At 39.8% G+C, this 24812-nt stretch overlaps 1 protein-coding gene across 1 annotated transcript in view; it reads left to right on the top strand.

Moving 5' to 3' along the window:
- LOC123512164 overlaps positions 1-24812 on the top strand; it is an 89952-nt gene that overhangs the window by 9877 nt on the left and 55263 nt on the right. Inside the window, exons 4-13 of the mRNA XM_045268371.1 lie at positions 3984-4107; positions 4968-5083; positions 5370-5592; positions 5942-6042; positions 6886-7078; positions 7597-7700; positions 9068-9254; positions 9528-9650; positions 21265-21420; positions 22019-22116. Of these exons, the coding sequence (XP_045124306.1) occupies positions 3984-4107; positions 4968-5083; positions 5370-5592; positions 5942-6042; positions 6886-7078; positions 7597-7700; positions 9068-9254; positions 9528-9650; positions 21265-21420; positions 22019-22116 (1425 nt within the window). The remainder of the gene's footprint in view (positions 1-3983; positions 4108-4967; positions 5084-5369; positions 5593-5941; positions 6043-6885; positions 7079-7596; positions 7701-9067; positions 9255-9527; positions 9651-21264; positions 21421-22018; positions 22117-24812) is intronic.

Here is a 24812-nt window from a genome sequence, read left to right as displayed (position 1 = left end):
GCCAGGCAAGGTGCAAACACAGAAGCACAGCTTTTGAGAACAATAGGAGGGACCCCATAAGTCTTCCGAGGGTTTAGGCCAGCGAGGGCATGGAAAACAACATTACGAAGAGCTTTAATTGTAAGCATGAAATAGTCAGAGGGAGGAGGGGAGGGAGGAAAAAGCCCAAAATCATCCAAGGTGGAGTTGTTAGCAAAGGTCTGAGAGAAGAGTTCAGCTTTAGAGACAAAAGAGATGGCAGTGGTGCCATCAGGATGAAACAAAGGAGGGAGAGATAAAGAAGTAAAGTTATTGGAGATGTTTTTTGGTCAGATACCAGAACTCACTAAGGGAGTTGAAGTTTGAAAGATTTTGACGTTTTCTATTTACAAAAGAGTGTTTGGCAAGTTGAAAAACAGACTTGGCATGATTTTGGGCAGAAATATAAAGTGCATGAGATTCAGGAGATGGAAGGCTCAAGTACTTTTTGTGGGCAACCTCTTTATCATGTATAGCATGAGAACACCAAGGCTTAGAAGGTTTAGGTTGAGAAAAGAATGCCAGACACTATCGCCTCTGTTATGCGTTCAGCACACAGAGATGCATCTCTGACATGGAAACAGTATTCATTCCAGGGAAAATCAGCATAATATCTCCTTGGGTGCCCCCATCTGGCAGAGGTAAAACACCAGAAGCACCTCCGCTTTGGGGGATCCTGAGGAAGAAGCCTATTATCTAGCCTTCTTAATCTCTCCTACAGCTCCCTCTGAAGTGTGTGTGTGTGTGTTTGTGTATTTACCTAATTGTATTTACCTAATTGTAACATACGGGAAAAGAGCTATGCTCGTGTTGTCCCGTCTCCATATCTATTAATGTCCAGCTTTTTCTTAAAATCATGAATATTCCTTGCGTTGACCACTTCCATGTCTAAACTATTCCATGCTTCCACCCTTCTATGAGGGAAGCTATATTTTTTCACATCTCTCCTATAAGTGGCCATTTTTAGTTTTTTCCCATGCCCTCTCGACATTCTTCCATTCCACATACACAGATCTTCCCTATCCATTTTTTCCATGCCAATCATCACTCTGTATATTGCTATCAGGTCTCCCCTTTCTCTTCTGTTTTCCAGGGTTGGAAGTTGCATTCTTTTCAGTCTGTCTTCATATGTGTGTGTGTTTGTGTGTGTGTGTATTTACCTAATTGTATTTACCTAATTGTAACATACGGGAAAAGAGCTATGCTCGTGTTGTCCCGTCTCCATATCTATTAATGTCCAGCTTTTTCTTAAAATCATGAATATTCCTTGCGTTGACCACTTCCACGTCTAAACTATTCCATGCTTCCACCCTTCTATGAGGAAGCTATATTTTTCACATCTCTCCTATAAGTGGCCATTTTAGTTTTTCCCATGCCCTCTCGACATTCTTCCATTCCACATACACAGATCTTCCCTATCCATTTTTTCCATGCCAATCATCACTCTGTATATTGCTATCAGGTCTCCCCTTTCTCTTCTGTTTTCCAGGGTTGGAAGTTGCATTCTTTTCAGTCTGTCTTCATAAGTCAAATCTCTTAAGTCAGGCACCATTTTCGTTGCAGCCCTCTGTACTTTCTCTAGTTTCCTTATGTGTTTCTTTAAGTTCGAGCCCACTGTATTGTTGCATATTCAAGCCTCGGTCTTATCATTGCAGTAATTATTTTCTTCATCATTTCTTCATCTAGATATCTGAACGCCACTCTTATGTTCCTCAATAAGTTCAATACTTCTCCAATTATTTTGTTTATATGTCTCTCTGGCGATAGGTCATTGGTAATTGTCACCCCAAGGTCTTTTTCTTCATGACTGGTTTTATGTCTTCATTTCCTATCTTGTACATACTCCTGATTCTTCTTTCACTCTTGCCAAACTCTATTTTCTTGCATTTTGTCGTGTTGAACTCCATTTGCCATGTACAGCTCCATTTCCATATTCTGTCCAAGTCTTCCTGGAGTAGTTCGCAATCTTTGTCACATCTCACTTTTCGTAACAATTTTGCATCGTCTGCAAATAGGCTCACATAACTGGACACCCCATCCACCATGTCATTTATGTAGACTGCGAACATTACTGGTGCCAACACTGATCCCTGTGGAACTCCACTCTCCACCAATCCCCATTCTGATGGTCTGTCCTTAATTATTGTTCTCATTTCTCTTCCTACCAAAAGTCTTCCATCCATTTTAGTAAACTGCCATGCACTCCTCCTACCATTTCAAGTTTCCAGATCAGTCTCTGGTGTGGTACCTTATCAAAGGCCTTTTTTAAATCCAGATATATTCCATCAGCCCAACCATCTCTTTCCTGTATTACATCTATCACCCTCGAATAGTAACATATCAGGTTTGTCGTGCATGAACGCCCTTTCCTAAAACCAAATTGACACTCACAAAGTATGTCATTTTTCTCCAAGAAGTCTGTCCATCTAGTCTTCACCACCCTCTCACACATCTTAGCTACCACACTTGTAAGTGACACTGGTCACTTACAGCTCCCTCTGAAGTGTGTGTGTGTGTGTTTGTGTGTGTGTGTGTGTGTGTGTGTGTGTGTGTGTGTGTGTGTGTGTGTGTGTGTGTGTGTGTGTGTGTGTGTATTTGTCTTTGGTATGTCCGTGACTTTCTATGTATCTTCACAGGGAAAGGATTCGCATGTTGTATTTCCAGTTACACACACGTATGGTTGCCTGGGGAAGTGATACCACAATATCCAATATGATACTGTTTTGTAAAATAGGATCACTACTTGGAGTACTTATTTGCATTTGCAAAAAAGTCTTACAGTAGTCATTGTTCTTATAATTCCTTAAAATCAAAATACTTTTGTCACTTAAATTTTTCTATATAGCTAGCTAGTATTTTCAAGTTTGTATTAAGAATATTTTTTATCCCTTCTTAGATATCCAGCATACCTTTTTCCCTCCAACAGTATCTCTTCTTGACTCTATTCTCCTAATTCACCGATGTACATTGGAGACTCAATACTCAAATTTAATTTGTTCCAAATGGCTGGTTGAGTATTAAAAAGTTTGACTATCGATATCTACAAATCAGATAATTTGTTCTAATCATGGTAAAACCTTAAATTTATAAAAATGTTGATTTAGTTTCCTTTTTGTAATTTTAATTTGTACATACTGTAAGTGAAGGCTAGTGATAGATAACATAGAAGAGAAGGGGATAAGGGGGGGAGGAGGAGGAGGGAGATTGTCAGAGGACGAGTTACCATCCACAAAATGTTTGGTAATTTTTCTCCTGTGTGATGCCTGGAAACCCCACTAGTAGAGGGCTGTGGCTTACTAACACTTGCAATCTCACTAGATTCTATATTTTCACCAGAAATAAGCCTCTTTGGTGTCATTATGAGTTTCTAAATGAAAAAGTACAGACTGAATGCAGATGAATGTTTTCTCATGACTGCAGCAGGACTAGAGATGTGCACTGGTATCCTGTATTTTGTTTCTGTCTTAATGGTATTACAAGTATTAGAACGGGACAATGGCGGTGGTAGGGAGGGAAAGGCCACAGAGCTGTATTTACAACCATGTGTGAGGCTGTTCGATTACCAGATATTTTCACCACAAATAAACCTTTGGTGTTAATGTAAGTTTATAGATGAAAAACTACAGACAGAACCCAGGGGAACGTTGTTCTGATGACCACAGTAGCACAATTGGCGGAGGGGGAAGGTAGAGGCCAGGGAGCCTTAGTTTACAACCATGTTTGACTCGGGTATTTTTCGAGTATTAAATCAAACTTTTGCGTTTGAGTATTGAAAAATTTGACTATTCAGACATTCGAGTATTGAGTCTCTACTGCATTTCATTCCTTAATTCATGTTTTTATGCAAACTGGACACTGAATTTGGACTCACTCAGTTATTCCTGTGGCAGATAATAGGAGACAAAGAATTGGATATAAAATTTAGACAAATTTTTTGACCATTAAGTCAATTGTTTCTGTGCCAGATGGAAGGAGGCAAAGTGAACCTGGAGTTGAAGCTGACTGACGTTCGCTCCCATGAGTCTGGGGTGTTCATGTGCTGGCGGCAGGGACAGAAGCCAGATCCCCAGGTGGTGGTGACAATCCTGGGTGAGTCAGTCTACTGTTAGCAAGACCTGGGACATTCTCAATCTCAGGCTTGGATTATTGCTGGTAACACATTATTCATTACTGCTTACTGTAAGGCACAAGTGCATCATGAACCTTTAGTGAATTTTTAAGTACTTTTATGCTTTTACTTGTTCTGTAACTCCTAAAGAGGCTATATCAATTTTAGTTTTCTTTTAATCATTCATTTGAACATTATCATTATATGCATCTATGAGTGAGGAACATTACAAGAAAACTTTAGTTCTGGGATGGACAAACTTTTCAGTGCTTGGGTCACATTAGAAAAACACAATCTTGTATGGCCAGATACTATATTATACTATATTAACCCAAAATAATTAATATCTAAGCTACAAAATGAAAGGTTTTTAAAGAAAAGCCATTCTCCCATGCATGTGCATATCTGTGCGAAGAAAATGAAATGCTCACAATATTATATGGTGTTGTTTATTAACTTCCTCTTTTCAAATTTACTAACATTTGTTGGACCGCATGGATTCCTTTGATGGGCTGCATGTGGCCCACAAGCTGGTTTCCCTTTACCTGCTTTAGTTGAACCAGTATGTGTATATAGTGCCCCATTTCCCAATCTTGGAGTCATGTTTTTCCTGAGGTTGCCAAGACCTGAAAATATCAAACATGGTCAGTTTTCAATTCTGAGATCTTCACATATTGGTTATTACATACAATAGAGTAATTGGAAGGTGTATCCAAAATCTTACACATTACAAAATTTTAACTTGGTGCATTAGTTGCAGTTGGGCAAATTTCTTGTGTAGAAAATCAATTTTGTGACAAAATTTTTATCTTGTGCATGGTTGACAAAATTTTTTCTGCAGAGCACGGTAGTCAGTCAGAGCGGCAGGCCATTGTACACAGTGAAAGCCCTGCAGTGGTGCAGCTTGGGGAGGCAGCCACCTTCTCGTGCTACATACAGCCTGCCTGGTCTGTCAGGGTGAGGAGCCTTGGGTGGGGGAGATCAACCTTCTGTAAAAATTTTGATGGCTCAATAACATGAAATTTATTTTACAGACAGGTTTATCGTATTATATTCATTAGTCCTTCAATATAATTATGCTTACAGTCATTACAATAAATATGCACAGAGAAAAGGATTAGCCAGGAGGATGGCTCACTGATGTTAGAATTTCACAGATAAAAATAACTGATTAATTCTTTGATATCACCTTTCTCTTGGTCAAGAAATTTTGATCTTTTGTTTTGTTCATGCACACTCTCAGGTGACATGGTTGAAGGATGGCAAAATGATATCCTGGACAGACCGCCTGTATACCCAGACCAAGAAACGCCTGCTGGGGAACAGTCAGGGGCAGCAGCAGGACACACAGAATGACCAGCTGGTGGCGTCTCTCTTTGTGGCTTCTGTTAAACAAAACGCCACCTTCACCTGCCGCATTGAAACGAGGCCTCCTGAGGAACACAGCATGCAGATCACTGTGAGAGGTGAGGAAAATAGTCTCATTGGAAAATATGAATGATTAATGAACATCAGGTTTTTCTGAGATTTATTCAGATTAAGATAGACTGTGTCTAAAGGAATATATTGTCATACCTTATTTCTTCTCATTTTCATATTTTTTCTGATACCTGAATGATAATACATATGGGTTGTATCACGTTTCTTTATGTATTTCCTTATGTTATATGTTATGTTAACCTCTATAATGAATAAGTTCATTTATTGGGGTAAAGGATTGCTTTCTACCTCCTATATACAAGATTTCATGATGTTGAATAGACTAAGAAGACATATAGCAGCAGAATACAATATAGTGAGGGATGTTTGTTGCAGTTCCCCATGTTGAGTCCTTGACTGCTGAACCTGACAAGGACTTGGTGGAGTATGGGCAGCCACTCACCCTCACCTGCACCACCTCTGGCTCAGACTCAGAAGTGAGATGCATCCCTAGTGTAGCTCTGCCATTTGTTAGTGTTGTGAAAGTGAACCATGGAGTACCTTAGTAAAGAGGATCAATTTAGATAGACTAACTTGTTTTTATGTAGAGCAGTTTTGAACACCATCATATTTGTACAGTATTAGAAGTTAATAAAAGGGAGATGATAAAAGGGGGTGAGGGATATTCCCTTAGAAGCAAGATTGAAGATACTAAATGTGCATTCCTTAGGGAGATGTACTTTAAGAGGGGACCTGATAGAAGTATTTAAGTGATATGGGGGTTATAATAAAGGGGACATGAGCAAGGTTCTTAGAACCAGTAACCAGGATAGAACCATAAATAATGGATTTAAGGTTGAAAAATTTGGCTTTAGGAAAGAAATGGACAAGGAAATGGTTCTGTAACAGGAAGGAAATAGTTCTGTAACAGTAATCATGTTGTTAGTGCTGAGTCAGTAGGGAGCTGTAAATCAAGGTTAGACATTTATGGATGAGGATGAAAAGTGGAATTAGATAACTTTGCTCATACAAGAAATGCCATGTGTAAGTTTGGTGGTCTCTTTCAGCTTCCTTGATTTTCTAATATCCTTTCATATATTCTTAAAAATGCTACACTCATTAGTAATTCGTGGAGTATTTTTCTCTTGATCTTAATGATTTTTTATCTGGTCCTCATCTCGCTAAACTTGAATTGACAGATCTACAGCATATTCAATAGTTCAGGACTGAGGAAAAAACATATCTGGAAATGAATGTAGTAAATGAATAGACAGTTGGGTATAAGTGTACATCGACATTGTACTGTCTATGACCAAGGTTTTCCTCCTCACTGGATGCAGGTGGTGTGGCTGAAAGATGGCTCGGAGCTTGTATTTGGTCTTGCTTTCCCCAAGAGACGCAAGCAGTCCACCAAGCACCCGCCCAACAAGCTGGTATCCACTGTCCACTTTGAGTCCATATCTTTTGCTGACAATGGCCAGTATGTGTGTTACATTCCTGGAGCCTCCAAAGACATTCTTATTAACATTGAAGGTTTGTAGCATATATGACAAATTAGTTTTACGGATATTGTTAAAGGTCTTCTTAAATGACAGTAAATACTTAATTTTTTCTTATAAAAAATCCCCTAGAAATTACACAAGAATATTTTTACATTTCTTTATATAATACATGAGCGTTCATTCTTGATATTAAACTAATTCCCAATTTCATATATGGTGATGTAGTACTTGAAATCTTTGTAGACTTCCCCCCTCATTACCATTCATATCTTGTTCTTCAGTTCACTCACATTAATTCTCTGTTTTATATATGGTTTTCTACTTGAAATCTTTGTAGAATTCCTCATTATTACTCATATTCTTGTTCTTCAGTTAACTTACTCTAATTTTCTGTTTTATATATGGGTTTGGTATTTAAAATCTCTGTAGACTTTCTCTTTATTATTCATAGTTTTGTTCTTTATTTTTTTATTGACTGACATGCACTGAAGAATCGATATTGTATTTGTCTGTTGGTCAGCATGACAGTGCTCATTTCCCTCTCTCAAGGTCGTCCTCCTCGCCTTCTTGGAGTGACTGGGAACAATTTCTATGAGGACGAGGAGCTGTCCTTGAGATGCACTACACAGTATGCCAGGAATGCTGGAACTCAGGTGCAGTGTTTTGTTTTAAGTAGTTTTTGTTTTACAAATTGAGTTAATTTCATGCACTAAATGGAGTTTTACTTTTAAGTTCTAAGGCATCAACTAGACTTTTTTGTACATACTTGTTCTTGGTAATTAGTCTATTTTTCTTTTAATGGTTGCTACTCAATACATTAGTTTTAACAAAGGCTTCTGATGAAACAATAATTTATTTTCATCACATTGTGTTAACTTAGTAGTATGTTCAACTTATTGTTGTTGTATAGAATGAGTTATAACACTTGATAAAATGTAATACAGAACAAATTTTCAAAATAATTCTGGAAGTGTATGAAAACTGCTGTGACATACAGGCAACCCCCACTTAACGAAGGGGTTATGTTCCTAAAAATCCTTCATTAAGTGAACCAATTATAACAAGTTTAAACCCTGACTTGAGCTTCCATTGAGAGTAAACAAAGTGAGAGTGCATCATAGTACAGTAAAAGATTTAATGAAAGTAAAAATTATGAAGTTAAACATTTAAGCAGTTTAATTTAAGACTAAATCATTATGATGTACACTTATGTATGTATGTAATTAATTTTATAATGTTGATGATCTTAAATTTATGAAGGGAGGGAGAGTGGAGTGGGAAATATGCTAGCTGGCAATCTGTGGAATGTAAACAAAGGGCACATCATTGTACCGTATACAAAACTTATGTACCACATTTCCACAAGGTTTTCCATTTTATCCATTGCAGAGTCACAAGTTCAGGTGGTTCTTTTAGCTTGCAAAGAAGATATGATCTCACCAGCCTTCTTAATAGAGTCTGCTGACTTGAAAATGGTAGACAGTAGATGGAGTCAAGCCATGGTGGGAAGCAATGTTATTAGTTTTCTCGCCTCGTGTCTGTGAATAATATCCAGCTTCACTTTGAGAGTAAGAGACTTCCTGGTCTTAGCAACGCTAGGCGACATTGCAGGGCATTTTGGTGTCATGTAGAGCAAGGGAAGATGAGCTGCTGCTGACGCTGTTATTGTTTTGAACTAGGGGGAGTGATTGGTGCGCGTTTTGTCCACGAGAGGCGCTGGTGTATTCAAAAGCCTGTTGGCTTGTGTGATACGGCGGGGCTTTCAAACTTGGAAAAAATTACCTGGATAAAATTTCGTTAAAGCGAGTTTGGTGTTTGTTAAACGAGCAGATGGTAGTAAAAGGAAACCTTCGTTGTAGCGAAATTTCGTTGTGTGAACCTTTGTTAAGCGGGGGTTGTCTGTATCTCATAACTATAATCAGTAAAGTCCTATTCTTATTAATATCACCAAGACCTCATAAATACAATCAGGTAAGTTCCACTCTTATTCACACCCTCAAACAAATGTCGCACCAAGTAGGTCACAGTCACCTGGACCTTTGAGGGAGCCGTGATCAACCCCAATGCTTACGAGTCACTGACGTATCCTGGTGAACACAACATGACCATCCACCAGCTGGTTCTCACCCGTGCCACAGCTAGGAACATTGGAACCTACCAGTGCATCACACCTTTTGGCTCAGCACAGATATATGTGGAGATGTATGGTGAGTATTTGGCATTGTTCTTTACCCACTTGTGTTATTATGAGACAAACTTATATTGAAAAAGACTGGTTTATCACAGAACTCTTTTCAGAGGACATGGATAATTTATGATATTTTTCCACATTAATGAAATAGAATTTATGTTCATCCATCATTTCAAGTTTAAAGAATCTTTTAAAACCCCATAACTTCTACTAAACGCTATTAAAAGTAATAATGCAGACACACTAAAAAAGAATATAGTGTTGTAATTCTTGTTGCTGTTTTTTGCAGCTCCCCCATCTCTGAGTGAACCACTGCCCTCGGAGGTGCACTTCCAAGAGGATGAGTTCTTCCAGCTGCCGTGCCTCACTATAGGTCACCCACTACCATCTGTCCACTGGGAGAAGAAAACAGGTAATGAAAATATAAGAACATGAGAAAATAAGGAAAGCTGTAAGAAGCCATCAGGCCTATTTTAGCTAGTCCCTGTATGAAATGTACTACCTACAGTATTTCCACCTATCATACCCATCCATTTACCTGTATGACTCTTTTAACCCCTTCAATACGGTGACGCCTATGTAGGCGTCATGAAGCCCCAGTAGCATATACGGTGACGCCTACGTAGACGTCATATTTCTTTTCTGAGCTTTCTTCAGTTCAGTTGTCCCGTATAGTGTGTTGGATACTAACTACACATGCCGTATGCTGTCCTTGAAATCCTAGTGCTCCTCCCACCATCCTTGTCTCCACCAATCACTAAAGATAAGCTACATGCGTCCCGCCTTGTGTCTAAAATTACCCAATGGCATAGACTGTTCCCATCTCTCTCTCTCTCTCTCTCTCTCTCTCTCTCTCTCTCTCTCTCTCTCTCTCTCTCTCTCTCTCTCTCTCTCTCTCTCTCTCTCTCTCTCTCTCTCTCTCTCTCTCTCTCTCTCTCTCTCTCTCTCTCTCTCTCTCTCTCTCTCTCTCTCTCTCTCTCTCTCTCTCTCTCTCTCTCTCTCTCTCTCTCTCTCTCTCTCTCTCTCTCTCTCTCTCTCTCTCTCTCTCTCTCTCTCTCTCTCTCTCTCTCTCTCTCTCTCTCTCTCTCTCTCTATCTCTCTTCCTCCCTTTTCCTTTCTCAAGATAGGTTACATGCATCCACACACACACACACACACACACACACACACACACACACACACACACACTATAGACCAGTGTCACTTACAAGTGTGGTAGCTAAGATGTGTGAGAGGGTGGTGAAGACTAGATGGACAGACTTCTTGGAGAAAAATGACATACTTTGTGAGTGTCAATTTGGTTTTAGGAAAGGGCGTTCATGCACGACAAACCTGATATGTTACTATTCGAGGGTGATAGATGTAATACAGGAAAGAGATGGTTGGGCTGATGGAATATATCTGGATTTAAAAAAGGCCTTTGATAAGGTACCACACCAGAGACTGATCTGGAAACTTGAAATGGTAGGAGGAGTGCATGGCAGTTTACTAAAATGGATGGAAGACTTTTGGTAGGAAGAGAAATGAGAACAATAATTAAGGACAGACCATCAGAATGGGGATTGGTGGAGAGTGGAGTTCCACAGGGATCAGTGTTGGCACCAGTAATGTTCGCAGTCTACATAAATGACATGGTGGATGGGGTGTCCAGTTATGTGAGCCTATTTGCAGACGATGCAAAATTGTTACGAAAAGTGAGATGTGACAAAGATTGCGAACTACTCCAGGAAGACTTGGACAGAATATGGAAATGGAGCTGTACATGGCAAATGGAGTTCAACACGACAAAATGCAAGAAAATAGAGTTTGGCAAGAGTGAAAGAAGAATCAGGAGTATGTACAAGATAGGAAATGAAGACATAAAACCAGTCATGAAGAAAAAGACCTTGGGGTGACAATTACCAATGACCTATCGCCAGAGAGACATATAAACAAAATAATTGGAGAAGTATTGAACTTATTGAGGAACATAAGAGTGGCGTTCGTATATCTAGATGAAGAAATGATGAAGAAAATAATTACTGCAATGATAAGACCGAGGCTTGAATATGCAACAATACAGTGGGCTCGAACTTAAAGAAACACATAAGGAAACTAGAGAAAGTACAGAGGGCTGCAACGAAAATGGTGCCTGACTTAAGAGATTTGACTTATGAAGACAGACTGAAAAGAATGCAACTTCCAACCCTGGAAAACAGAAGAGAAGGGAGACCTGATAGCAATATACAGAGTGATGATTGGCATGGAAAAATGGATAGGGAAGATCTGTGTATGTGGAATGGAAGAATGTCGAGAGGGCATGGGAAAAACTAAAATGGCCACTTATAGGAGAGATGTGAAAAATATAGCTTCCCTCATAGAAGGGTGGAAGCATGGAATAGTTTAGACGTGGAAGTGGTCAGCGCAAGGAATATTCATGATTTTAAGAAAAGCTGGACATTAATAGATATGGAGCGGGACAACACGAGCATAGCTCTTTTCCGTATGTTACAATTAGGTAAATACAATTAGGTAAATACACACACACACACAAAAAAAAAAAAAAAAAAAAAAAATATAGCTTCCCTCATAGAAGGGTGGAAGCATGGAATAGTTTAGACGTGGAAGTGGTCAACGCAAGGAATATTCATGATTTTAAGAAAAAGCTGGACATTAATAGATATGGAGACGGGACAACACGAGCGTAGCTCTTTTCCCGTATGTTACAATTAGGTAGGTAAATAGGTAAATACACACACACACACACACACACACACACACACACACACACACACAATCATCTCTAATTCTACAGTTACCATTGCCTAAGAGTAACCAAGGTGGGAAAGGAGCTGGTAATGTTTGTCCCGTCTCCATATAGTCATGTTAACTGTTGATTAGCAAAATAATGTCCAGGGAAGGTGAATATAAACTGTAGCCTGCGTTTGAGCCATCAGCTGGTTTGTTTACATCTGCGCAAAATGGTGGCCGTGAACTCGAAAGATGAATCAGACTTCACAGGATTTCAAGGAATAATGGAGAAGAGCGCTTATGTGAAGAAAATTCTGGAGTTGGAAGGTAAAATTGAAAACTGTTTGAAAAGTATGGGGCCTGGAAACGAGTTATGACAATGTAATGAAAGAGTGTGCCGATATGAAGAAGGAAAATGAAGTACTGAAAGAGGAAGTTAAGCTAATTAAAGTGAATTGCGAAAATGTGGAGAATCTCTAGGAAAAGTGATGGAGAAGCAGGCTGAATGGAAAAAAGTCAGGAAGTGGAAAGAAAGGAGGTAAATTACAAAGTTGCAAGTCTGGAAAAGGAAATCAAAGAGTCTGGGAGAAAACTTTGGGCCTTGCTGAAATTATAGATCAACAGATCATAGAAGAGAAGATTGCTGAGAAAGTGGTGAAGGTTATTAAGTCAAATGAGACATTGGTGAGGGAAACTGTAGACAAAAAGAGATGTGTGGTGATATTTGGTGTGGAGGAGGATAAGACACCGAGTAAAATGGAGAGAGAAAAACATAAAAAGGTGATAAATAATATCATTAATGTGGTGCAGGAGGAGGAAAAGACCTAGTACAAGAAATAGAGGACTTCCATAGAATTGGAAAGTTCACAAGAGAAGGTATGAGGCCAATAAGAATCAAACTTAAGTCACAAAAGGATGTAGATGAATTGGTGGAGAAGTCATGGAGGCTAGCCCAGCAGGAAACAACAAGGAAGATTTGGTTGAGAAGAGATCTCGGTGAAAAGGAAAGAGAAATGTTAAATGAGTTGAGAAAGGAGGCTTTGAAAAAAATGAAGAGAGGACAGAAGAGGAGAAGAAAGAGTTTTTCTGGAGAATCTTGGATATGAGACTGAGGAAGTGGTTCATAACCCAGAAAAGTACAGCAAGAAAGGACTAAAGAAACTTACGTATGAGCGAATGTAATGTATTCCAACATAAATGGAGTGATATCGGGATTTTAGAACTCAACGATTACTTGAGGGACAAGAACCCAGATATTGTGGGTCTTACTGAAACAAAACTGAGAGAGGAGAAGACCTGATGATGGTTGGAGAAGGAAATATAATGTTTGGAAAAGAAATAGAGTAGGTAAGATGGGAGGAGGAGTGATGTTGCTGGTTAAAAAGATATAAAGGTGGATCAAGTGAAAGAAGGTATGGGAAAGGCAGAAGTGCTAAAGATCAGAGCAGAAACTAATGAAGGAAAAAGAGGCACTACATAGTGGTGTACGTACCACCTAAGACAAATGCATGGTCAGTACAGGAATATGAAGAAATGATAAGTGATACAGGAACATGTCTGGAAGAAATGTTGGGTGGCTGTGAACGAACTATAATGATGGGAGATTTTAATTGTAAAGAGGTGTGTTGGGAGGACTGGTCAATGGAAGGATCAGAGACAACATGGGGAAATACACTATTGACACTGGCAATGGAAAATGTGTTAACTCAGTGGGTCAAAGAAGATACTAGGTTTGGAGGAGAGGAGCATCGTCAAGACTGGACTTGGTCTTTAGTACAGAGCCAATGGTCATTGAGGAGATGAGGGTGGAGTGCCCTTTAGCAAAGAGTGATCATGCAGTTTTGGAGTTCAAGGTGATAGATGAAGAGAAATCTAGAAGAAATGAAGAATATAAAGTGGGAAGATGGAATTATGCCAAGACAGATTTTGGAAACCTAAAGAAATTCTTTCAAGAGACAAATTGGATGAAATTCAAGAGTGCTAAGGAGCAAATGAAAAGTGGAAGGAATTTATAAAAATATACAAAGAAGGTGAGAAAAATTTGTACCAATAAGACAACATAGAGAAGTTGGAAAGCAGGACTGGTTTAACGATAGATGTGAAAAGGCTAGAACAAGAAAAGAGGATGCATGGAAGAGGTGGAGAAGGAAAAGACGGATTAAGCAGTGGGAAAGTTACAAAAGAGCAAGAAATGAATATGTGTTGATTAGAAGAGAAGAAAGAAAGAAACAAGAAAAGGATATAATTGATAAATGTAAAGACCAACCAAGGCTTTTTACAGACATGTGAACAACAACATCAAAAATAGAGAAAGTATTGAAAGTTTAGAAGTAAATGGAGTATGCAGTGAAGATCCCAGGAAATGGCAGAGGCTATGAATGGATGCTTTCGGAAGGTATTCACAAAGGAGACTGCTTTTGACAAACCACTGGTAATGGAACAGAAAGGGATTATGAAGGAGTTTCAAGTAACTGTGGAGGAGATCAAGAATATGATGGGGAGTTTAGAAGTGAGAAAAGCTGTGGGACCTGATGGGGTATCAGGATGGATTTTAAGAGAATGCAGGAGCAACTGGCAGAAAAAGTTTGTGAAGTAATTGATGCCTCATTAAGGGAAGGTGTAGTGCCCCAAGACTGGAAAAGAGCTAACATTGTCCCAATCTATAAATCAGGTAACAAGAGAGACCCATTGAACTATAGACCAGTGTCACTTACAAGTGTGGTAGCTAAGATGTGTGAGAGGGTGGTGAAGAATAGATGGACAGACTTCTTGGAGAAAAATGACATACTTTGTGAGTGTCAATTTGGTTTTAGAAAAGGGCGTTCATGCACGACAAACCTGATATGTTACTATTCGAGGGTGATAGATGTAATACAGGAAAGAGATGGTTGGGCTGATGGAATATATCTGGATTTAAAAAGGCCTTTGATAAGGTACCACACCGAGACTGATCTGGAAACTTGAAATGGTAGGAGGAGTGCATGGCAGTTTACTAAAATGGATGGAAGACTTTTGGTAGGAAGAGAAATGAGAACAATAATTAAGGACAGACCATCAGAATGGGGCTTGGTGGAGAGTGGAGTTCCACAGGGATCAGTGTTGGCACCAGTAATGTTCGCGGTCTACATAAATGACATGGTGGATGGGGTGTCCAGTTATGTGAGCCTATTTGCAGACGATGCAAAATTGTTAAGAAAAGTGAGATGTGACAAAGATTGCGAACTACTCCAGGAAGACTTGGACAGAATATGGAAATGGAGCTGTACATGGCAAATAATCAGAATCAGAATCAGAATCAAATCTTTATTCCATTTTGCAATGGTTATTATCTTACATAAATAGATACATTATGACATCTAAAGATATTGAATTTAGTGGAAAACTGCAAATATTATAAAATAAAATTTACACGTAGGTAACTAATATTAGTTCTGCCATGATTTGGGCAATGTATCTAATTTGACTAAAAACTTTAGACATACATCTGCGTTACAATTAAAACAAAACAGAAGTAAAATAGGGTAAAATTACTATATAAAAGCGTAACATCAATATAAAGTAATCAGGGTAAAACAAAATAAAATCTTCAGACTAACAATAATGTTGCTAAGTGAACTGTTGGTTAAAAAGATGGAGGAACAGATGTTTCTTAAATGAGAGTAAAGAGTGTGAATTTGTGATGTGGTGGGGGAGGCTGTTCCAGAGTCTGGGTCCAGCCACTAGTGTGGAACGCTCCCTGTACACGTGTTGCTTTTTGGCACATATAATTGGTGTTGCTGTCTGGTAGCAGCAGTAGAAATCTCACTCACTAATGGCATTTTAACAATAGCGTTGGGAGAACTCCTTGTTACATTGTACATCATAACACCCAACTCATACATATATCTTTGATTTATCTTCAACCATCCAAGCTCCCTCAAGAATGGTGTGGCATGTTCGTGTTTAGCTGCACCACCAAGAGCAACTTTTGCGGCAAAGTTTTGCAATTTTTGAATTTGATTCAGAAGTGTTTTGCTTGTTGTACCCCACACCTTTATTCCATAATTAATAATACTTAGAACCAGTGATTGTATAACTGTTTTTCTTGAACATTTGCTGAAACTGTCTTTTATCCGATTGATGTAAATTATGGTACTGAAGATCTTGCCACTTATTTTATTTACGTGTGAGTCGAAAGTCATGTGCTGATCGAAATATATGCCGAGATTCTTGAGAGAGCTGCTGGGAATGATTGTGGCGCCGTCAACCCGTAAGGTGGTGTTGGGCGGGATCTGTGATATGAGTCCCCTACTGCCAATAAACATACACTGCGTCTTTTTGGTGTTCAACAATAAGCCATTTGAGTTGAAATAGCGCTTGGCTTTTGACAGAGTTTCTTCTCCTTACGTATTAAGTCTTCTAGCCTGTCAATACGTCCAGTGTGAATGAATTGTGTATCATCAGCATACTGTAAAATAAGGCAGTCTGAAAGGTATTGTGAGAGATCGTTTACGTAAATAATAAATAGAATGGGTCCAAGGACAGATCCCTGTGGAACCCCATAAGAAACATCTATTTTATCTGATATGTGTTTACCGATTCTAACGGACTGCGTTCTTTTGTGCAAATAACTGTTGAACCAAAATGAGTCAATTTTTAGCATGTTAAGTTTTCTCATCAACATTTTATGGTTTATGCTATCGAATGCTTTTGATAGATCACACAGTGTAATTAAGGATAACTGTTTGGTGTCAATATTTTGATATAGTTTATCAGATAGTTTTAAGAGAGCACTTTCAGTGGAGAAAGAGGCTCTGAAACCGTGTTGAGTGTTGCTGAGCAGGTGATTCCTTTCCAGATGTGCCATGAGTTGTCCTGCTATTACTTTCTCTAAAACCTTTGAAATAATGGGCAGCAAAGATATTGGCCGATAGTCTTTTGGTTCGTTGATATCTCCAGATTTGAAAATTGGGACTACTATGGCGTGTTTCCACAGGGAAGGGAATGAACCAGTCACAATTGAAGTGTTAATAATATATGTTAAGTAATTAATAACAACTGGCAGGGACTCTTTTAGAAAATTCAGTGAAATGCCGTCAGAGCCGCAAGAGGAAGTGTTCTTTAGGTGTTTTATTATTAGTATTATGCTGTTACTGTCAGTAGGCTGAGGTCGGAACAAACTGTCATCTGGAGTGTTTGCTGGGTCAGTAGTGGCTTGTACTGCGTTCTCATGATCTGGTAAGTTTTGTTGTGATTTCTCAAATGTCAGTTTCCCAATGTTCGCAAAGAAATTGTTAAAATAATTTACTTTGTTTTCAAGTTCTACAGTATTTCCTGTTAACAAGGGACAAGCTTTATTTGTTGCGGCAGGTACAAGTTGTTTCAGCGTGTTCCAGATGGCGGCTGTGTTGCCTCTGTCATCCTCAAGTTTTTGGTTAAAATAATCCGATTTATATTTATTAAGTAACGTCTTTACTTGTTTTTCTGGGTCTTATATTCGTCCTGCAGGAGAACATTATGTCTGTCCTTCTTAAGGCGCATCTGTGTGTTGTCCCTCTCCTCATTATCTCGCGTAGGTGCGCGTTGATCCACGGGGCTGGAGGCCTCCTAACCTGCCTTGTCACTAAAGGAGCACAAACGTTTAAGCATCTTGTGAAACATTTAGTAAAAATATCAACCTGAGTCTCCACATCATCTGTTGCAAATACTTTATCCAGCTCGTTACTCTCCTGCCTCAGCAGATTTCGAAACGTGTCGGAAGAGTAAAAACGTAAATCGCGAAAAGTTTTAAAAATTGGTGGACGTTTTGGTTTCTTTAAATTTACCGTAACAGTAATTAGGTCATGGTCAGCTACAGGGCAAGGAACGGTGTCGCTATGAATGACTGACTCGGGCTTGTTTGTTACGATAATGTCTAACAGAGTGGCAGAGGTGGGAGTGATTCTCGTAGCTTTTGTAATTAACTGACTTAATTTCGCATTTGCAATAATTTTCTTTAACTTACTGTTATTTGATAAAAGATCATCATTAAAATCACCTAAAATATAAAATGACTTGTTTTTCAGGCTTACAGATTTGATGACGTCAGTGATATAATCATATGTACATAAGAGATTTTGGATGTCGGTATAGACAACCTATAATAATTGTAGGAAGTTTACAATTCTGTACCGACAACCATATGTCTTCGACACCCTCAGGTTTTACAATGTCAAAATCAATAGTAGTAACCTTATAAACATCCTTAACATACACACATACTCCTCCTCCTTCCTCTATCACATCTATACACGTTATAGTTGGGGATCGCAATGTGATCATTGGGAGTATCGGAAGATAACCATGTTTCGCTTACACACAGTATGTCAGTGTCTCTGTCTTTGATTAATAGATTTATCTCATCCTTGTTACTTAATATGCTTTGGGCATTTATGTGATCGATTATCATGTTCTTCCTTTCTGTTGTATTTACTGTGGCCCTTCCTTCCTCGCCGTCTCCCTATTCGCTGTATGAGTAGTTGCGACACAGCTTCTGTTTGTGTCCCACTCGGTGGCACAGACCACATCTTAGCCGGTGGTCGAAGCGACAGTTTGCTTGGCGATGGTTGTATTCGCCGCAGTTAAAACAACCATGTCTGTAATTTGTGTTGTGTACTTTGTGAGTGTAGTGTGTTCCAAATTGTATGTGTGGTCTGGTGGAAGGGATGTTCTGAGTGTTGTTGTTTCTCCCAACTTGTCGCCAGCCACTCGGAGTGTCATGGTCGTAACCTCTCCTCTCGTCTCGCCATTTCATTTCCTGATCCAGTCCTCTGCTGCCAGGCACAGCTCTATGGACTGTTTCAGCGTAGGAAAGTGGTGGGATTTTCCTGACGGGATGTGCTGAATGCGTATGAGGAGAGAGCCCTCCGTGCAGGCATGGTGAGAGGCCGCGACGGAGCTACTACATGAGGCTGAGTAGTTAAGTGCCGGGGGTGTGTAGTAGTGTAGGTGTGGGAGGGAGGTGATGCGTGTACGCCTGGCGCGGAGGGTGGCCCTGAGTATTGTTGGTGGTGGGTGTAGTGACATTTTTCAGAGCATTGTTTTGCTGGGGGTAACTAACAACCTGTATTATAGATTGATTTTTCCTCTCAGTTTGATTATTATAAAAGTTCCTTGAGTTTCTTTTAATATTTACCCAGTCACTGCTTAGTTTAAACCTTGAGCACTGTTTTTCAATTGTGTTCAACAACCTGATCACGCCCAGTCTATTCATCAGAATAGTTCTATTTTCTTCATCTTCGAAGCACAACTCGTCAACGCTACCAGTACCGAGCGTGAACTCAGGAGTCGTTTTCACAACTCCTACGCCATTTGCTTCGCCCCACTTCACTAGCTGTTCGTTATAGTCGCTGATAGAGCACTGAACTTCCACAGACACTGGTACTGGTACGATCTGACACACATTTATTACCATGTTACTGTTTCGTTCCTTCAGATCAGAGACTAGAGAACCTAAGCAATCAAGGATATTTTCTGGGGTTTTCCTTCTAAAATGTCATAAAGTCCACAGTATATTTCACATTCTCCAGGTGTTACTTTTAACTGTTCATTTACCCAACATCTTAGAAGATCCATGTTTGCACGTGCAACGGTCTTAACGGAACAGTTCTCGTGTAAATCAGAGCGTAGGACTCGTCGTACATTGGTATCTCCTAAGAGAAGACACCTTGATGAGGTTGCGACGTGATCGATGGCCTCCTGCTGTGAGTCTTGATTTTTCACCTGAAGTTCTAGTTCACTGACTCGTTGCTGAAGGTGTTGAATAATGGTATAGGCTGTTTTACTTCGGTGTTCAGCAAATCTATTTCCGTGTCCTTCGTGTGTAATTTTAGCTTGATGGTTTCTATGTCCTTGTTGACCTTGAGCAGGGTCATCTCGAGCCGATCACCGTTGTCATCAGAGCTGAGGGGTGTCTTGGGGGAATGTGTTTCATCTGCGAAAGGTTGCTCCACGTCCTCTGCTGGTGGTGTCAGGGCGGGTCCAGATGTTGTCTGGCCTGCATCAGCTGTGTGGCCCTCTTGTGATGCTGGTATTGTGGTAGGGTGTCCTGTGTCCGCTGCTGGTGATGTCTGGTTGCTTCCGGGAGGTGGAGCAGGAATCTGTTCATCTGCAGTGTTACTGGTTTGTGAGGTTGGTACTGTTGTCGGCGACGTTTCGTCGGGGCATTGTGTTTGTGTATTTTCCACACAGGGTACCTGTGCGATGTCGAGATGAGTAACGCTATGAGGCACAGATGTCACTGTGACGTCAAGTGAGTGTAGGCCGCTGGATACAGGTGATGCAGCGTCTGGATTTTGGGAGGGTGGTGGTGTATTTCTTATAATCATTTCTATAAGCTGATCTTTGTTTACCCATATTTTTGTTAGTCCCAGTTCCCGACATCGCTTTTGTAGATCAGCTTTATGGAAGTTTTTGTTTAGAAACTCCCTTGTTGGTGGCTGTGGGTATGGTTCGGGACTTGGCTGCTGCTGCTCCACTTCAGATTGGGTAGATGTCATGGTGCTTGTTGATTGATGTTGGATTTGGGTTTGTGGTGCAGTAGGTGCGACTTTGAATGGAGCTTCGAGGCGCGTTACCATAGCAACGGCGTCAGGGGTACTGCGCATGCGCAATAAATGGTGCGCGATTCGAAGGGGTGTTTTAGGATAAGGCTTCAGATTTTTGCCTTAAAATACTTCTAAGTCCACAACACCACTTTCTAATCTTCTTCGCTCAGTACCACCTATACGTATTCACGCACCTGTTGAGAGTAGTAGCCTCCCAACGTGTTCTGCTTCCTTTGAATTATTCCTCAAATGACGGAGCACCACCACCCCATGTTTGTTGTCATGGCGGACACCAACCTCAGAGCAACCTGATAGCAACCTTGTCACTGTCTTTCCAAGTGTTCATGGATGCCATTTCGCGGCAGGAGGTTGCTGTGACGTTAAAGAATCTTGGATCCAGTTCCAGGAGCTCTAGAGACAGAGGCGGGGAGCTAACCAATCACAGTGAAGCTGCTGTGTTCAGTCCCTGACCCGGCAAATTCAAACCCAGAAAATTTGCTAAAACGGATGTGGTTGTACGTTATGTGGACTTTTTGGTCTAACTTTATATAGGACGTTAAACCAGAAATTCGTTAGACGAACGTTCGTTAACCAGAGTATTACTGTACTGAAATATTCTGATGTGAAGTTCTCCAGGTTATGGAACATAAGATAAAGGATTCTTGGTGTATGTACTTGTAATAAATTGGTTATTTTGACATCATCATACTATATTATTCTTTCTCCTTGCAGGTGATGGGTGGGAGCTGGTGGAGGGCAGTGAGGGCAGTGGCAGCAGCTCGGAGCTCATCTTCCCTCGGGCCTCGGCAAGTGATGCTGGCAGCTACCGGTGTGTGGCAAGGAGTGAGGCAGGCTCCTTCCTGGCTGAGGTGTTTGCCATCATGGAACGTAAGTTGTCTTAAGGATCATAGTGCAACTTGGAATAGTCTTGAGATATCTTTATGTTATGTAAAGCAGCTTAACATGCTTGTATAACTTGAAACAGTATCTTATTTGCACAATTTAGAAATCTGCCATACTAAAATGAAGAACAAAGAAAATACATGGAGTGCACTCTTCTTGTCAGAAACTAATTTAAGCATATGAAACATAAAAGAAATTGTGCAAAATACCCATTCCATTAATATTATTGAGGTCTAGGCATATGACTAATTATCTCTTGAGAAACACCTCCTTTGTAAACGTCAAGTCTTCATGTACTGTTTTGCCTACATCCTTACTGCCCTCCTTGGTCTTGCCTGAGCTACATATCGGGCTGGAGAATGACACCTTAATACTTTGATATTTAGCTAGAAGTGCAGCATAAAAAGCTAATCTGTCTTTAAAAGTGGGTGTGCATTATGGGTCTGAATTGCCTTTGACTGTATTTGTGAATTGGCACTTCAGTGGGCCTTTTTTCTTGTAAATTTGTTGTTCTTGGCTGATGCTTCTCCTACAAAAAAAAAGAAAAAAAAGAAAAGTAATGAGTGTCTCTTCTCTTCTCCAGGTCCAGATCCAGAAGTCCTTGAGATCATTGCGCCAGAGACTGTGATAGTTGGGGAGAACTTCACTATCCAGTGCACTGTACGGAATTGGGAAGCGGAGGTGAGACTAGTCATAGCTTTTGACATATGGAGATATTGCATTGTCTTTCTGTTAATCTTTTCACTGTTATTTGGCATGCCTCTCCCTAACTGATACCACTCTCCCTTTCCCTCTGATACATTTTTTTCATGTTCTATTTAGAAATTGTAAAATGTATTCATCATATCTCTTTTTTTTTTCTCTGATGCTTATAAAGATTCTGTGCATTGCTTTTAGTAATGTGAACTATTGCAAGAGTAACCAAGGTGGGAAAGGAGCTGGTAATGTTTGTCCCGTCTCCATATAGTCATGTTAACTGTTGATTAGCAAAATAATGTCCAGGAAGGTAAATATAAACTGTAGCCTGCGTTTGAGCCATCAGCTGGTTTGTTTACATCTGCGCAACATGGCGGCCGTGAACTCGAAAGATGAATCAGACTTCACAGGATTTCAAGGAATAATGGAGAAGAGCGCTTATGTGAAGAAAATTCTGGAGTTGGAAGGTAAAATTGAAAAACTGTTTGAAAAGTATGGGGGCCTGGAAACGAGTTATGACAATGTAATGAAAGAGTGTGCCGATATGAAGAAGGAAAATGAAGCACTGAAAGAGGAAGTTAAGCTAATTAAAGTGAATTGCGAAAAATGTGGAGAATCTCTAGGAAAAGTGATGGAGAAGCAGGCTGAATGGAAAAAAGTCAGGAAGTGGAAAGAAAGGAGGTAAATTACAAAGTTGCAAGTCTGGAAAAGGAAATCAAAGAGTCTGGGAGAAAACTTTGGGCCTTGCTGAAATTATAGATCAACAGATCATAGAAGAAGATTGCTGAGAAAGTGGTGAAGGTTATTAAGTCAAATGAGACATTGGTGAGGAAACTGTAGACAAAAGAGATGTGTGGTGATATTTGGTGTGGAGGAGGATAAGACACCGAGTAAAATGGAGAGAGAAAAACATAAAAAGGTGATAAATAATATCATTAATGTGGTGCAGGAGGAGGAAAAGACCTAGTACAAGAAATAGAGGACTTCCATAGAATTGGAAAGTTCACAAGAGAAGGTATGAGGCCAATAAGAATCAAACTTAAGTCACAAAAGGATGTAGATGAATTGGTGGAGAAGTCATGGAGGCTAGCCCAGCAGGAAACAACAAGGAAGATTTGGTTGAGAAGAGATCTCGGTGAAAAGGAAGAGAAATGTTAAATGAGTTGAGAAAGGAGGCTTTGAAAAAAATGAAGAGAGGACAGAAGAGGAGAAGAAAGAGTTTTCTGGAGAATCTTGGATATGAGACTGAGGAAGTGGTTCATAACCCAGAAAAGTACAGCAAGAAAGGACTAAAGAAACTTACGTATGAGCGGAATGTAATGTATTCCAACATAAATGGAGTGATATCGGGATTTTAGAACTCAACGATTACTTGAGGACAAGAACCCAGATATTGTGGGTCTTACTGAAACAAAACTGAGAGAGGAGAAGACCTGATGATGGTTGGAGAAGGAAATATAATGTTTGGAAAAGAAATAGAGTAGGTAAGATGGGAGGAGGAGTGATGTTGCTGGTTAAAAAGATATAAAGGTGGATCAAGTGAAAGAAGGTATGGGAAAGGCAGAAGTGCTAAAGATCAGAGCAGAAACTAATGAAGGAAAAAGAGGCACTACATAGTGGTGTACGTACCACCTAAGACAAATGCATGGTCAGTACAGGAATATGAAGAAATGATAAGTGATACAGGAACATGTCTGGAAGAAATGTTGGGTGGCTGTGAACGAACTATAATGATGGGAGATTTTAATTGTAAAGAGGTGTGTTGGGAGGACTGGTCAATGGAAGGATCAGAGACAACATGGGAAATACACTATTGACACTGGCAATGGAAAATGTGTTAACTCAGTGGGTCAAAGAAGATACTAGGTTTGGAGGAGAGGAGCATCGTCAAGACTGGACTTGGTCTTTAGTACAGAGCCAATGGTCATTGAGGAGATGAGGGTGGAGTGCCCTTTAGCAAGAGTGATCATGCAGTTTTGGAGTTCAAGGTGATAGATGAAGAGAAATCTAGAAGAAATGAAGAATATAAAGTGGGAAGATGGAATTATGCCAAGACAGATTTTGGAAACCTAAAGAAATTCTTTCAAGAGACAAATTGGATGAAATTCAAGAGTGCTAAGGAGCAAATGAAAAGTGGAAGGAATTTATAAAAATATACAAAGAAGGTGAGAAAAATTTGTACCAATAAGACAACATAGAAGTTGGAAAGCAGGACTGGTTTAACGATAGATGTGAAAAGGCTAGAACAAGAAAAGAGGATGCATGGAAGAGGTGGAGAAGGAAAAGACGGATTAAGCAGTGGGAAAGTTACAAAAGAGCAAGAAATGAATATGTGTTGATTAGAAGAAGAAGAAAGAAAGAAACAAGAAAAGGATATAATTGATAAATGTAAAGACCAACCAAGGCTTTTTACAGACATGTGAACAACAACATCAAAAATAGAAAGTATTGAAAGTTTAGAAGTAAATGGGTATGCAGTGAAGATCCCAGGAAATGGCAGAGGCTATGAATGGATGCTTTCGGAAGGTATTCACAAAGGAGACTGCTTTTGACAAACCACTGGTAATGGAACAGAAAGGGATTATGAAGGAGTTTCAAGTAACTGTGGAGGAGATCAAGAATATGATGGGGAGTTTAGAAGTGAGAAAAGCTGTGGGACCTGATGGGGTATCAGGATGGAT

This window comes from Portunus trituberculatus, chromosome 33 (assembly GCF_017591435.1).
Source record: "Portunus trituberculatus isolate SZX2019 chromosome 33, ASM1759143v1, whole genome shotgun sequence".
Lineage (NCBI taxonomy): Eukaryota > Metazoa > Arthropoda > Malacostraca > Decapoda > Portunidae > Portunus > Portunus trituberculatus.
Note: the sequence above shows the minus strand (reverse complement) of the source record. Positions and strands in the feature narration are given on the sequence as shown.